This window comes from Platichthys flesus, chromosome 8 (assembly GCF_949316205.1).
Source record: "Platichthys flesus chromosome 8, fPlaFle2.1, whole genome shotgun sequence".
NCBI lineage: Eukaryota > Metazoa > Chordata > Actinopteri > Pleuronectiformes > Pleuronectidae > Platichthys > Platichthys flesus.
The window spans coordinates 488,534-503,700 of NC_084952.1; the positions used below are offsets into that span (position 1 = coordinate 488,534).

At 44.8% G+C, this 15,167-nt stretch overlaps 1 protein-coding gene across 2 annotated transcripts in view; it reads left to right on the forward strand.

Annotated features, from left to right (window-relative positions):
* LOC133958597 (alpha-1,3-mannosyl-glycoprotein 4-beta-N-acetylglucosaminyltransferase B) overlaps nucleotides 1-15,167 on the forward strand; it is a 30,365-nt gene that overhangs the window by 1,390 nt on the left and 13,808 nt on the right. For both annotated transcript variants that reach the window (XM_062393485.1, XM_062393487.1), the window contains exons 2-4: nucleotides 13,164-13,343; nucleotides 13,788-13,931; nucleotides 14,845-14,978. In XM_062393485.1, coding sequence (XP_062249469.1) covers nucleotides 13,164-13,343; nucleotides 13,788-13,931; nucleotides 14,845-14,978 — 458 coding nt within the window. The remainder of the gene's footprint in view (nucleotides 1-13,163; nucleotides 13,344-13,787; nucleotides 13,932-14,844; nucleotides 14,979-15,167) is intronic.

Genomic DNA, 15,167 nt, shown 5'->3' on the forward strand with positions numbered 1-15,167 from the left:
TTAATGTTACGAAACAACTCAGGAGGGAGGAGACAGATCTGAGGGTAGTGTTGTAGTGGGACGTACTTTTTAAATAACCATAACTTGCTAAATTCTCAACCGATTTTTAAACGGCTTGGTTTGTTACAAAGGTCAGAGATGTAGTTATGACACTGCATACTTATGAATAATTATGTTATTTTCAAAAAAATTGAATATGTTCTATATAGGTACAAGATTTCTCTTTACAAATATACATCAAGATTTTTTATTTGTTTTTTTATATAAAAAGTACATGTAGCACTACCAACACAATGTTACGGGTGGACGAGCTGCCTGTGGCAAGATGGCCGCCATATGCGGATGTTCGACTCCGTTGACCGGAAACACGGATGAAACATCTAGCCTTTATATACATATATATATCTATGACCTCAGGTCCATGGGAGCACTTGGTTCGTGAGGCCCTGCAGCCTGGAAGCGAGCTGGAGCCAGCCGGGTGGTCACAGAGGTTCCTGCAGCTGCTTGTTGTTGTCGAAATTAGTTTCTGCTTCAGGAACATGTGGCTCCGGAGGGAGCGCTTGGTTTATGAGTCACAGCATGATGCAGCTGTGGTCAAACAGATGATATCTGGACGTTCAGGTCCCTGAGCTTGAGTCCGGGGCCCAAGGCCAGGGGCCTCCTGAGGACAGGGAGCGCTTGGTTTGGGATACACTTCCTGCCTGGTGAGAGGGGGGGTGTTTCTTCTGTTAAGGCTGTTTTTTATTTGTCTTCAGCTGAAAAGTGACAGAGACAACTGTTAGAGGGGAGCACCTAGTTTAAGACACAGCACACACCAGCAGGGAGGAGTCAAAGGTCACAGGGCATCTGTCCGTCACATTCGTCTTTTCACCGTCTCCTCGTTCGTCTCCGTCTCAACCTGAAGCTTCGAGCGTCTCTGAGGACGAATCAGGCAGGAATGAGAATCAGTGATGGTTGATTGACAGTTGGTGTTGACGAGATGTGGGGAGGTTCACGAGAGATGCACAGATGTGTAGATCTGGTTGTGTAGATCTGGTTGTGTAGATCTGGTTGTGTAGATCTGGTTGTGTAGATCTGGTTGTGTAGATCTGGAGGCTCCCATGTGAACGAGTCTCAGTCGCTCGGACATGTTCCGACTCGCTCAGCTTCAACGTGTCACATCTGTTGTGTTGTGTCACGTGTTGTGTGACGTGTTGTGTCACGCCTCTGGAGCGCAGGTCCGTCTGAACTCAGGCTCAAACACACGTCATCTGGTTTAGGTGAACGCTGCAGACTTAAAACTTTAAATAACTTATTTTTAAACTGCATGAATGATTTGAAGATTCTTTTATGTTCTCCGTTGATAACTTTGTTCAGTGGCACTCACACATGAACTGAGTGGAATTTGGGGTCAAAGGTCAAAGGTCCTGTTGAACATCTCAGGTCTGTGTTCAGGGAGTTTCTTCACATTTGAGAAGTTGTCACTTGGACCGAGTCGATTTCACAGGTCAAAGGTCACAGTGACCTCATACGAGTCTGGAAAACTGAAACTGCTCTGATTGGTGGAGACGAACAAACACAGGGCATTGATTCTAGTTTGTTGTTCTTTCACTTCAGTAATTCATATTTATATATATTAATCATAATTAAAAACAAATCCTCAGTGTATTAGAAAAGAGATAAAATCACTTCAACAAGATTTTACTTCTTTATGCAGAATGACTTCTAACTCTGTCAGTGAGTGTAAGTACGTGTGTGTGTGTCACTCACTCACTCACTCACTCACTCACTCACTCACTCACACACAGATTGATTTACATCACACCACGGCACACAGCTCATCGTGATTAGATGACACATCAGCCTCTTTCAGCCTGGAAGTGAACATGCTCGGCCTTTCTCCGGCTGTCACACACACAGACACACACACACACACACACACACACACCCTCTCGTTGTTTTCCTCTGAGCTCTCAGAGGTCAGGGGTCAGGAACCGATGGGACGTGAACCCTGATGACCAAACGGGGAAATAAGGCTGCTGCATGTTTTGATGCTACATCAGAGCAATGCTAAGACCTGCAGGAGACAAACAGCAGACTGTGTGTGTGTCTGTGTGTGTGTGTTTGTGTGTGTTCATGCTCTGTCTGCGACCTTCACTGCTGTCCTCTCCTCAGGGGTTGGATTTCCCCAGTTTCCCCCAAACAGCCGTCTTCAGACACACACTCCTGTTACTGCTGCAGCTCTTTGAGTGTGTGTGTCTGTGAGTGTGTGTGTCTGTGTGTGTCTGTGTGTTTCTAAATCCATCTACAAAACAACCACATTTGATTTGTACCCAGACTCATGATGCGTTCAGCTCCTCAGCAGCAGTTCAGGTGATGTTTGAATCCTCCAGTGACTTCAGAGGCGAGTCCACGATGTGTGGTCCCACTGGTCGTGCCCCCCCCCCCCCCCCCCCGTGTGGGGTCGGCTCCACTGGGCGGTTAGTCTGACGGTTAGTCTGAGAGGATAAAACTAATCACACACACACACACACACTGTCTCACATTTCTGTGGTTTTCCTGGAGAGTCCAAGACGTCGTGAAAGGAGCGGATGAATATTTGATGTTCGCTGTGGGAGGTCGAGTTTCACTCAGACACAGAGTCATGTGACAGTTTCTGTCCTCGATCGTGTTCTCACGTCTTTGTGTGTCTTTGTGTGTGTGTGTGTGTCTTTGTGTGTGTGTGTGTGTGTGTGAGCTGCTGATTGTGTGAGTGTGATTAGTCTTATCCTCTCACCTGTGTGGATGCGTTTCACAATAAAAGTTCAAGTAGAAATTCGTTTTATACATATTTAAATATAGATACCACACACTCTCTGATGAAGATCTGTCTGAAAGAACAATTTTAATATTATAATCGTTATAATTAGAATAATAAGAACAACCCTGACAACACCACATGAAGTCACTTGTATGAACATCTATCTCTAAACATAAAGTTGAAGTGCAGAGAGAGAGAGAGAGAGAAAGAGACAAACAGTTAGAGATAGAGAGACAGACCCTGAACTATGCTGCTGATAAGAGTTTGGTCTGAGGCAACTTGCCGACACTGTGATATGTGGAGAAAGCTGTGTGTGTCTGTGTGTGTGTAGTAGAGGTATCAGGGGGAGAACATGTGACCCACTGCCTTCAGCATGTGACCGTGTGTGATTTGATGTTTTTGGACGTGACCTTTGACCTCTTGTTCTTTGAGGACACAGGCTCTTTGTTTTTCCTCTGATTCTCACACTCGGCTGTTTAATATAAAAACATTGAGTCACAAAATAATGAAGTGTTTTTTTTATGCGTTGTTGTTTGAATCTTTTATTAATTTGAGATTTTAAGCGGAAGCAGGTTTTATCTTCTTACACCAGGATTTGTTTCTCTGTTCTTATAAGTTAAATATTAATCTTGAGGTCAAATGGATTCAGAACATTTTCATTCAAAATCTAATTTAGATACAAATTTGTTAAAAACAATTTTTAGATGTTCACACATGAATCTGTGAAACAACCATAAGAATATTTCTAAGTTACTGTTCTAACAACAGTTCACAAGATCTGAATGTAAACCACAGATCACTGCTCAGCTTCTCAGAGGAAACAAATATGAACATTAATGAGTGAACGAGGCAGAGACGCTGCTCAGATCATAACCTCTTCATACGTGAGAGAAACACTTAAATATTTAGATTCAAATATCAAATCTAATTCAACCAATATCAGAAAGGAAACAGAAAGGAGAAGAGAGAGAGGTGAACGGGATCACATTCAGAGAGAACAGAGGAGGAGGAGGAGGAGGAGGAGGAGGAGGTGACAGGGAGGCAGATCAGCTTCCTCACACAGAGTGAACCATCTGTCTACCACAAACAATCTGTGTGTGTGTGATGCATCAGATCAGTTGTTTCAGGTGTGTGTGTGTGTTTCCTCTCAGCAGCCATCTGTCAGCACATTGTGTGACGATGACGTTGCTGATAGTGATGAAGATGAGAAATATTATTGGGGCAATCTTCAGTATTGTGATATTCACAGATTTCACAACAGTAACGGCATCAATAATACATATTTGGTAAACACACACACAAACATACACACAAACACGATGAGTGTATAACGTTACTAAGCCTGTTAAACTGTGTCCTCAATGCTCTCTGTGTGTGTGTGTGTGTGTGTGTGTGTGTGTGTGTGTGTGTGTGTGTGTGTGTGTGTGTGTGTGTGTGTGTGTGTGTGTGTGTGTGTGTGTGTGTGTGTGTGTGTGTGTGTGTGTGTGTGTGTGTGTGTGTGTGTGATTTTTATAACCTGATCATTTCATCTGAGGCTGAATGATCAGCAGCAGCTCCCCCGTGTTCTTTTCCGTGACGTCATTTTAAACAGTTTAATGATTCACACTTAACTGGTTCATGATGGAACCAGTTCAGTCAAACATTACTTCTGGCTCCTGATTGGCTGCTCGGCCTCATGAATCCTCTGGTTTAATTGGTTCTTCGTGTCTCTTGTTCAAACTGTTTCTAATCACATTCGACAGATGGAGACAATTTATTGTTTAAGTGTGGGTTCATGTGAACACAGCGACTGTAAATAAAGATGGGCAGCTCCTCCTGAAGGGAAGCCAAAACATCTGGACTGCCCCCTGGTGTCTGGCTCCAGTATAGGTCATGCACCTCCTCCATGTTAGCAGGTGGGACATGGAGCAAACTAAAAGACTCCTGGAAAAACGTCTGTGACTCTAAACCTTCGGCTTTTATTAGAAATTATTATTTTGACTTGTAAACTGAAAATGTCTGAACCAACGAACCGTTTCAGTTTAACCCTGGTCGCAGCTGTTTTCCTCCAGAACAAAAACACAAACAAAATATTTTATTTCATTAATTTCATTGAATCATGATGCAAAACACAAACTACGTGAACCTGGGTGTAGAGAGCAGAAACTTAAAAGAGTCCAAGTGCACACACACACACACACACAAACACACACACTGAGGATTAGGTGTTGTGGTTAATTGCTCGGTATCTCAGTTTCCCTCCAGATGTGGCCCCTCGCTCTCTAAATGCCTCCTTTGTGTCGAAAGCAGCTCAAGTCTTTTTCCACAAACCCTCTCATTCAGGAGCTGGCACCTGACTCCACTCACCTCCACCTCCCAGACGGGTGGGGTTAGTGAATTGAACGTCCTTCTGGTTCAAACATTTTATCGTCGGTGGTGAAGACTGCAGCTTCTTCTTCTTCTTCTTCTTCTTCTCTTAAATTCTGTCTCTACTTCCTGTGATTGGTCCAAAAGTCCAAACTGTCCAACAAAGTGTTTTCCCTGCAAACCAACAGAACCAGGTTCAGTTTGATCCAGGCCCAGAACTCCTCTTCTGGTCTGAGGAACCTTTCAAACCTGATGTTCAGGTTCAGACTGAACTGAAGCTCTGAACCAAACCAGGTGTGAAAGAAGTAAAGAAAGTTTCAGTCAAAGTGCTTCTAGAACTCGTTGACCTGTGAACCTTCCGTTAGGATCCACCTCTCAGTCTCTTCCACCTGAAGAATCCCTGGAACCTTCCTGAGGCCTTCTCCATTTCAACCTCCTGAAGGACTTGGGAACTAATGGGGACACTGGGTACTGTAGTAAAACACTGGTCCCACCAGAGACTCCCCCAGGAGGAAGCTGATTGGCTGAGAGAGATAACAATCTCCTGTTACCATGTCAACGGCTGTGGGCCCTGTCCGTCATGCGTCTGTTCCCACGGTAGCAAAAGCCCCCCCCCCCCCCCCCCCCTTCTCCCTGAACCCCCACGCCCCAAACCCAGCCACACACACATTTCAAAGAGCGTGTGTGTGTGAGTGTGTGTGAGTGTGTGTGAGTGTGTGTGTGTGTGTGTTTGTAAACGTTTCTTTTCTCAGGGTAGGAAGAGTGAAAAAGACCAAACTGATCCTATTAGACTGAACCAGAAAACACACACACACACACACACACACACTCTCTCTCATGGTGTCTGACTGGCTCCAGGTGAAATCCAGAGAATCGTCTCCAGTTTGTTCCACAGCAGCAGGTTTCATTCACCAGTTCACCAGAGATGTGTGTTTTTGTTTCTTCAGGGTTGTGTCACGTGTTAGAAACCCATCGACACGTCCACTCGCTCACTCGGATGTTTTCCAGACATTTGACTAGTAGGCTGCAGGAAAGTTCCAGAAAATGTCCAGAGCCACAGAACCAGAGGCTGAAGGTCCGGCTGGTTCAGGAACACTTCATACTGACTCGCTCTCCATAGACTGACCTGTAATCAGATTACATTTAGACTTATCTGACGTGCGTGTGTGTGTGCGTGTGTGTGTGTGTGTGTGTGTGTGTGTGTGTGTGTGTGTGTGTGTGTGTGTGTGTGTGTGTGTGTGTGTGTGTGTGTGTGTGTGTGTGTGTGTGTGTGTGTGTGTGTGTGTGTGTGTGTGTGTGTGTGTGTGTGTGTCAGTTCCTGCTGCTCTGTTTGCTTATAACATCTGGATGGAACAGGCTGTTAAAGTATGTGAATGAAGTGAGAGGTTAAAGAGATCGCACACACTCACACACACACACACACACACACACACACACACACACACACCAGCTTCAGGGGAGAGACACACTGCTGCCTTGTTTAAAGAGAAGTGATACTTGAGCTGAATGAGTGTGTTTGTGTGTGTTTGTGTGTGTGAGAACAGAACACTCAGTGTAGAGTCCACTCAGTCAGCCTGCAGGCCACCAGCATGAACACACACACACACACACACACACACACACACACACACACACACACACACACACACACACGTACTCACACAGTATAATGTGTGTTTAGCTTTTCTGGAAACATCCATCAGATCCAGGAAAGAGCAGTTCAGAGAATTTCAGAGTTAAATTTGCGAAACACAACTTGACGTCAGTAGAATTCATTAAAATATGAAAAGCAGAGAATCAAACACAGAAATCGTCTGTCAATCATTCTGTCTCAGCCTGTTTTCATATCATCAAATAACTGATGAAAACCAAGCTGATCAGAAACCTTTATTTAACGTCTACTTTCATTATTTGGTTTTGTGTAACATGCAGTAATTAGACCAGCCCCAGTCATTAGTAACACATGCAGTAATTAGCGTGTGTCCAGGCAGCGGTGATACTGGGAATCAGTTTAATTAGAGTCTCTGTTGTAATTAGAACATGTTATTAATTGGATCATGTTATTATTAGAACATGTGTAATGATTAGTGGAGATCTGGCCAGTGGGTTCAGATATCATGTTGTGAAATCATCACCATTGCAACCACAGCATCGACCTCACGGGAACAGGTCAAGTGGTTTTGAGCTTTGACGAACTACAAGTTGTGACCTTTGACCCCGCCCAGCTCCCTCTGCTCTACCACTGCGTGCACGTGACAGTAGAAGAAGAAGCTTTGTAAATTATTAATGGAAACAGGTTGTCATCTGTCCGTCACATTCTCGTGAACATGATATCTGAAGAACACTTCAATGCAATTTCATTAGTTTTTGTACAAACGTTCACTTGTGCTCACTTGATTCAGTTGCTCAAAGGTCACAGGTCAAGGTCACGAACCCTAACCCTTGTTGTTTTCATTGTGTCACGTATTTATTTCACGTTTTGCTGCAGCAGGTTCCAGAACAAGAGTGAATATAAACAGTTTGTTTCAGTTCACCGAGTCCTCGTCACTCTGCCCCCCCCCAGCCCTGGTAAGAGTCAGTAAAACTTGGAGCTCCCAGAGTGCTTTGCTGCAGCTGCTCGGCGTTAAAGCTTAGAAGAGGCGGTTTATGAGCTCTGCTAATGTCCGAGTGTCTGAGTCTTAATGGCCTGTAGTTCAGTGCAGCAGTAAATCCATCTGAGCTGATGCAGCACTTACACAACGGACTGTTTATCAGGACCTCTTTGTTCTCAGCTGCTGCTCCAGTATGGACATTAGTTTACACATCTGTCCACACAGGCTCTGAAGTGAGAGGACGCTGTGCAGCTCTCTTTACCGTGAGAGAGCACAGAATATAAACGAGCAGGGGAAAGGAATTAGAAGTGTAACATACTGTGGTGAATGAAGCTGTTATCATGAGCACAGTGATGAAGGTCACGTCCATGCCTCTGACTCGCTCTCACTTTAATTTTCACTTTTTGATCTCGATGTTTCTTTCCAAGCAGAAACACGTTGAGGATTAAGGCTCGACTAGACGATCGCCCTAGGTGTCGATGGCGTCTGCCTGGTGACCTCCACCGTGAGGTGAAGGCTCCGCTCTAAAGATAAAGAAAGTTAATTAACGCCCAACACTTCAGCGACAGACTCAACCTCAGACGTTTCCTTCCAACAGCTCGTAGCTCTTGGTTCATGAATGTAAATAACAAAAAGCTGTTTGTAAAGATGCATCAAACATCTCCACCTCCTCCCACTATCCACACATGAAGCTGCCATCTTGCACCAGGACACGTTTCACAAACACGTATTTATATCACCACATAACTAAATAAAACCAAACTGATCAGAAACACCTGAACAAACATTTATTTAACGTCTGCTTTAATTATTTAGTTTGGTCCATGTCCCGTCTGCTAACATGGAGGGGGGCGTTGATGACGTATACTGCAGCCAAACACCAGGGGGCGAGCAAGATGCTTTGGCGTCCCTTGTTGGAGCTCAGGTTCTTTTATCCGAAGAGAACCAGATGGAAGATGACGCTGCGTCTTCTTCTGCGTCCTCTTGGTTGAGTCCTCAGGGACCTGCAGCACTGTAAACAGGAAGTACTCTGGCCCTCCACAGCTTCCTGTGGAATTCTGGGTAGTGTAGTTGCCGGACTCATGGCAGCAGGTCAGCGCAGGTTAATGAGCAGCTGTTGTGTCACATAATGACATCAGCTCTTCATCCAGGGCACAGGCTGGGTGTGAAGCATTGTGGGAACTGAGCGGAGGAAATGTTAATGTGTGTGAGCGTGCACAGGAAATGAACATCTTACAGACAGGAAGCTGAGGGTCACGCTATCGTTTGAACAGGAAGGTCTGCATCGATGTGGTGTCTCCAGTCCGTCCCCTCAGGGCTCATCACCGGGTTCTCGTGGTTCACGCCTTAAATGAAAGTACTTCAGGAAACACGTGGACCTGGGACTTTAGAGTTGTCTTCGTTCTTCTCTTCCCTCCAGAGCCTGGACCTTCACACTCAGATATTTATAAAGCTTTCACTCAATCTACACTAGTGCTCAGACTGCAGAGAGACACATCCATGATGGTCACCTGTGATGAAGATCCTGCCTGTTCATCTTCATCTCCATGATGCTAGGCCCTGTTAGCATTCATGCTACAAACACAGCAGTGGGCTAAGGATCAGCTGACGCTAACGGCCAATTAACATGCAGGTCCTGCTGCACCACTCAGTTACCATGACAAACATGGCTGCTCACCCTAACCACCACAACTGAAACAAAACCACAACTTTAACTGGTTTCTAACCTAAAACCGTCCTTTCAAAGTGGGGACCAGTCAAAATGTCCTCACAGAGACAATGATGTCATGTCCCAGAATATGAACAGAGGATCAGTGGAGGACAGTTTGTCTCAGTTTGAGTGATTAATCCATCAAATGTTTTCATATGTGAAGAATATTTGATCCGTGTCACAGAAGAAATATCAGGTTTGTTGTTTCCAGTAGTCCAGTGACTTCCTGTGGCGACAGGAAGTAGGAACCAGAACGCTGCTGGATTTCAGTTCCTACTTAGTTTTATTGGACATGACAGTTGATACTGACAGGAAGTGCCATGTGAACATGAACAGGTCACTCTGTGTGTGTGTGTCTGTCTGCGTGTGTGTGTGTGTCTGTGTCTGTGTGTGTGATACACACTCACTCACACGTATTGACTAACGGCTCAAATCTAACAAATCCACTCCTCATATCGACTGAAACAAGAGCTCAGACTTTATGTTTACAACACACACACACACACACACACACACACACACACACATACGTATATTTGATGAAGTCATGATGTTAGATGATACTGTTGGGATTTTAACTGAGGAGGCTGTGTGTAGATGTGTGTCTGTATCTGTGTATGTTGGACGTATAGTGATTATTAATTAGAACATTCATCTGCTTCTCTTTGTTATTCAGTCCAATAAAGAATGATTCACGTTCACGTGTTTCTAAGTTAGAGACATTAATCTGAGGAACCATGAGAAGAATTTAAATCTTTAGTGTTTATAACAAGCAGAGTTTAAAACAGCTTTATAAGATGAAACAGTTTCATTAGTGCACATGTTCTGTATCAGTTATATAAACAACACAACTTTGTATCTTTGCAACTTGGAGGGACTGACAAATCAATTTACAGCTGCAGAGTTGAAATATTAATAATCCTTCATATTAAGAATTGGTTCCACTTGTCTCCTGTGGTGACCTTTAACCCCGTCTCACCATCTTTTGTTCATTAAACACAGAAAAACTTTTCCTCGTCAGTGTTTTAAAAAGAAACGAAGTGAGGCAGCGTCCCCTCCGGTGTCCTGGTGGCGGTTCACCAGGAGCATCACGGTCTCACACTGAATCACATCTCCCACAGGAAGCCGCGTCTGGTTCAGGTGCTGTGTCTGAAACCGACCTGCTGATTGGAAGCGTGTGTTTCCTGTGTGTTGACGGATGCACCTGTCCCTCGATCAGACTTGTTCCATGTCTGTCTTCCTTTGGGACGGAGACGAGGAACGGACGCCGTCTTTGTTCTGGTCGTTTGTTCAGCGGCTCTGGCTCCGAGCAGCCTTCGGCTCTTTTGTCTGCTCTCTTCTTCGGTTCCTGATGTTCTCTGGGTTTCTGGCTCAGACGCTGATGCTGCTGCCAGTCGTCCGCTCAGAGCGACAGACAGCAGCACTTTGGTCTGTTCCTGACGTCTGTTCCTTCACTGGGGCTCGAACTCCCTGTGAAGACTCAGGGGAACCAGGGACAGGGTTCTCTCGATTTACAAATCATGTGTGAGCAGCAGAGGAGGATTGTGGGAGTCTGGTGACAGATCACAGACAAGGTGTGAACGTTGTATCTGGAAGTTATTTTCAAAACTTGTCTCTGTTTCTCTAAATCAAAGGAAAACAAGATTAAATCAGAGGAGTGTGTTTATGTAAATGAGCTCCGCCCCCGATCCAAAAATCCCTTTATTGATCAAGAAATGATCGATAACATACGTTTATTGATTAATGAAGCAATCAACCTCAAGACCCTGTGACTCATCCAGAGTGTGTGTGTGTGTGTGTGTCTGTGTGTCTGTGTTTGTTTGTGTGTGTGTGTGTGTGTCTGTGTGTGTGTGTGTGTGTGTGTGTGTGTGTGGGGATACTGGGTAATCTCATTCACTGGGTGGTGACCCTGTGACTGGTTATTATGTTTTTTGAACACACACACTTTTGCACATCACTACAATATGATTCAGCCCTCTTATATCTGATTTGTAGTGTGTGTTTGTGTGTGTTTGTGTCCCCTGTGATGCCTTGTACTCTCCCATTATTGATGTTATCCTTATCCAGACACACACTCACACACACACACACTTGGTCGTAAAAGCCTGTAAATTAAATCTTGCTGCTTGTTCCTGTTTTAACTCAGAAGAAGAACGAGTCTGTCAGTACCGGTCATCAGTCCTGCTACTGCCCCCTGCAGGCCGCAGCCTTCACTACAGCCACAATGTGAGAGGTTTGCCCTGAGGTTCTCAAACAGACAGACACACAGACCTTATATATAAACATGCATGATGGCGTGAACTCTGGTCAGAGGCAGGCTAGCAGTTTCCCTTTAATTTCAGTCTTTATGCTAAGCTAAGCTAACCAGGCCCTGACTCCAGATGTGTGTGTCTCAGAACCAATATTGCACAGTGTCTGGTGTGTGGTCGCCGCTCGTCCTGATGTTTCTAACGTCCTGACCCGAGGAGCTTCAGTCTGCAGCAGCTCAGTGTTTAACAGAGCGACGGCTGCAGGAGGGAGATTATTTCATCAGAGCAGATAAATAACTGGGCAGGAGCATCATTAAAAACTCATCAGTGATGTGTGTGTGTGTGTGTGTGTGTGTGTGTGTGTGTGTGTGTGTGCACGGTCTCAGTAATGCACTTCCCTTATCAGCCAAACAGATGTGACTATTGTGCTCCGCTAATGACGGTTTAGAGAAACAATTACAGCAGAATGAGAGAGTTCCTGTGTGTGTTCTCCATCCAGGAAAGTTCCACAGGAAAAATGTAAATTATGGACATTATGAGAGAAATGTCTAATTTATTGGGTTGAGCTTAAACTGAAGGAAAAGTTCCAGAGACACTGACTCTGACATTTGTTCTCACATTCAGATCCTGCAGAGCATGTGAGGAACATGTGAGGAACATGTGAGGAACATGTGAGGAACATGTGCAGACGTTAGTTCTTGTGTGGAAACAGCTTCAGAAACAATCCCTGTTTAATAATCTCTGGTTCATGATGTGGCCGGTGGGAGGAAGCTGATGAATCATGTGGAAATTAACTGAATCAAATAGAAGCCATGTTAGATTCTGTGCAGGCGGGTGTCAGAGTCTGAGTCTGGTGAACGAGGCGCTGCGTGTCTCACAGGGATTACTGCAGATTTACTGTCACACAGCGTTAACCCGCTGAGGGATGATGGACGGATGGATGATGTTTGCTGCAGCGGATGAAGGATTTAGCTTTTTATTTTCATGTTTTCACTCAGATTACGTCTTTCTCTGTCTCTCTACCTGTTAATGACGATTAAATCCCTGGAACATTAATCTGTGCGTCCATCAGTAAATGACAAATCAGTGAAGTGAAACAGTCCAGGTCCACAGACTCCTTTTATATTAATAAGAAGCAGTTTCTGATCAACAGCGCCACCTGCAGCCACACCTGGTGACTACTTCTGTTTTCATGTTTTCATTTAAAAACAAAGTGGATCAATGTGTTGACTCTGACTGTGTCGTGCCACTGGACATTACCCATGATCCTCTGCTTCCTGAACCAGAAGCTGCTGCGTTAACAAATCCACCAAACTCTGTTCAGAATTCTTAATGATTTAAACTAATATTGGAGGTTTTTAATGACTTGTAAGTTTAATATTTAGGAAACGATGGAGAAAACTATGTTTATTTTGAATAAGGATTGTTCTCTATATTTTCTTTGTTATGATTAACTCAAATATGTTTAAATCTCCTCTCCTCCTCAGGAGATGTGGTGGATATCTACCAGAGGGAGTTTCTGGCGTTGAGGGAGCGTCTCCACTCCGCGGAGCAGGAGAACCTGCGTCGCTCTAAGGAGCTGAACCTGGTGCTGGAGGAGATCAAACGAGCCATCGCAGAGAAACAGGCGCTCAGAGACATCAACCGGACCTGGAGCAGCCTGTCAGGTGCGTCCCAGTGCTGGGACCCGCCTGGGGCCTTCAAACATCTGTAGTCTCCTGTCGTCTGGTCCATGAAGCAGTCTGGACATGGTTCATCTAACCTGGTCTAATCTGATCTAACCTGGTCTAATCTGATCCAACCTGGTCTAATCTGATCTAACCTGGTCTAATCTGATCCAACCTGGTCTAATCTGATCTAACCTGATCTAACCTGATCTAATCTGATCTAACTTGATCTAATCTGATCAAACCTGGTCTAATCTGATCTAACTTGATCTAACCTGATCTAATCTGATCTAATCTGATCTAATCTGATCTAATCTGATCCAACCTGGTCGTGTTTGGTTTAGAAAATCTGTCTAACTTGTGACATGGTCTCTGCTAGTTTACTCTGATCTAATGTTAAGTAAACCTGGTCTGACCTGGTCTGACCTGGTCTGGTGTTTTCAGAGGAGACCAGGCTGAAGCTGTGGAATGTGAGCAGCAGTAAAAACATCCTGCAGCTTCCCTCCGTCTTCCATCATCTTCCTCACCTGCTGAACAGAGAGGACAGTCTGCAGCCCGCTGTGCACCTGGGACAGGGACGCACTGGAGGTGAGACAGCACCTGGACGAGGGGTGTGTGTGTGTCCGTCTGTGTGTGTGTGTGTGTGTGTGTGTGTGTGGGTGTGTGTGTGTGTGTGTGTGTGTGTGTGTGTGTGTTTGTCACTGATTCAGGGAAAAGCAGGAGCCAGTCATTTATTAACCAAGTTAATTTAATTAGAAAAAACAACAAGACAAAAGAACAAGATACAAAAGCAAAGGAAAATACTGACAAACATTAGAAACACTGGGAACTAGAAAAAGAGAAGATGATTGACAGGTGAGACACATGAGGGACAGGAGCTGTCAATCACAGGAGCAGAAACAGGACTAAGACAAGAAGGTAAGATACAGACACAAGGAGTTTCATTTCAAAGTAAAACAGAAACACAGTGACATTTACAACAAGGTAAATGTCCATAAACTAAGAAGAAGTGTAAACAGAAAGTTGAAAGTGTGAGTGAAATTAAATCCAGCTTTCTGGAGACTTTTAGTTTGAAACTCCTGTGCAGGAAGTTTCGAGTTTATCGACGACACACAATAAATAAGACAAAATGTGAAGTGTATTTCCCTCGGCTCTGTGTGTTTGCTGGGAACATTCCCCACTCGGGGCTGTCTACTTCCTGGAAACACAGATTCTTCATCGCTAACTATGAACTTTGTAAATCATCTGTGGCTGTTATATGTGAATATCTTAAGATGTAGATCAGATGTAATTCACAGGTTCCCTCCGCTAATGTGTGCTAACACGCTAACGCTACACAGGTTAAGAGAGGAGCGCTCACTCTGCCGCTGATCCTGGAGAATGACAAGTTCTCTGAAGAAGTTACTTCTACATTGATTGACACGTGTTCAGGTTGCTCTGACCTCTGACCTCCTCCTTGTTTTGGTTTGTGAGGTCATTCATCCTCTTCTTGTGTTTGCAGTCTCCATCGTGATGGGCGTCCCCAGTGTGAAGCGGGAGGCCCACTCGTACCTGACCGACACGCTCAACTCCCTCATGACCGAGCTCAGCGCCGCCGAGAAGGACGACTGCGTCATCGTCGTCCTCATCGCTGAGGTCTGTGTGTGTGTCTGTGTGTGTGTGTGTGTGTGTGTGTGTGTGTGTGTGTGTGTGCTTCATTGCTAGCTTTCTAAAGGTCAGTGGTTAAGCTAATGAACCCCAACAGACACAAACACACACACAGACGCACACACAGGCAGTGCTAATGTCACTGATGAAGTGTGTGTTGAAATCATTTGAGCTGTG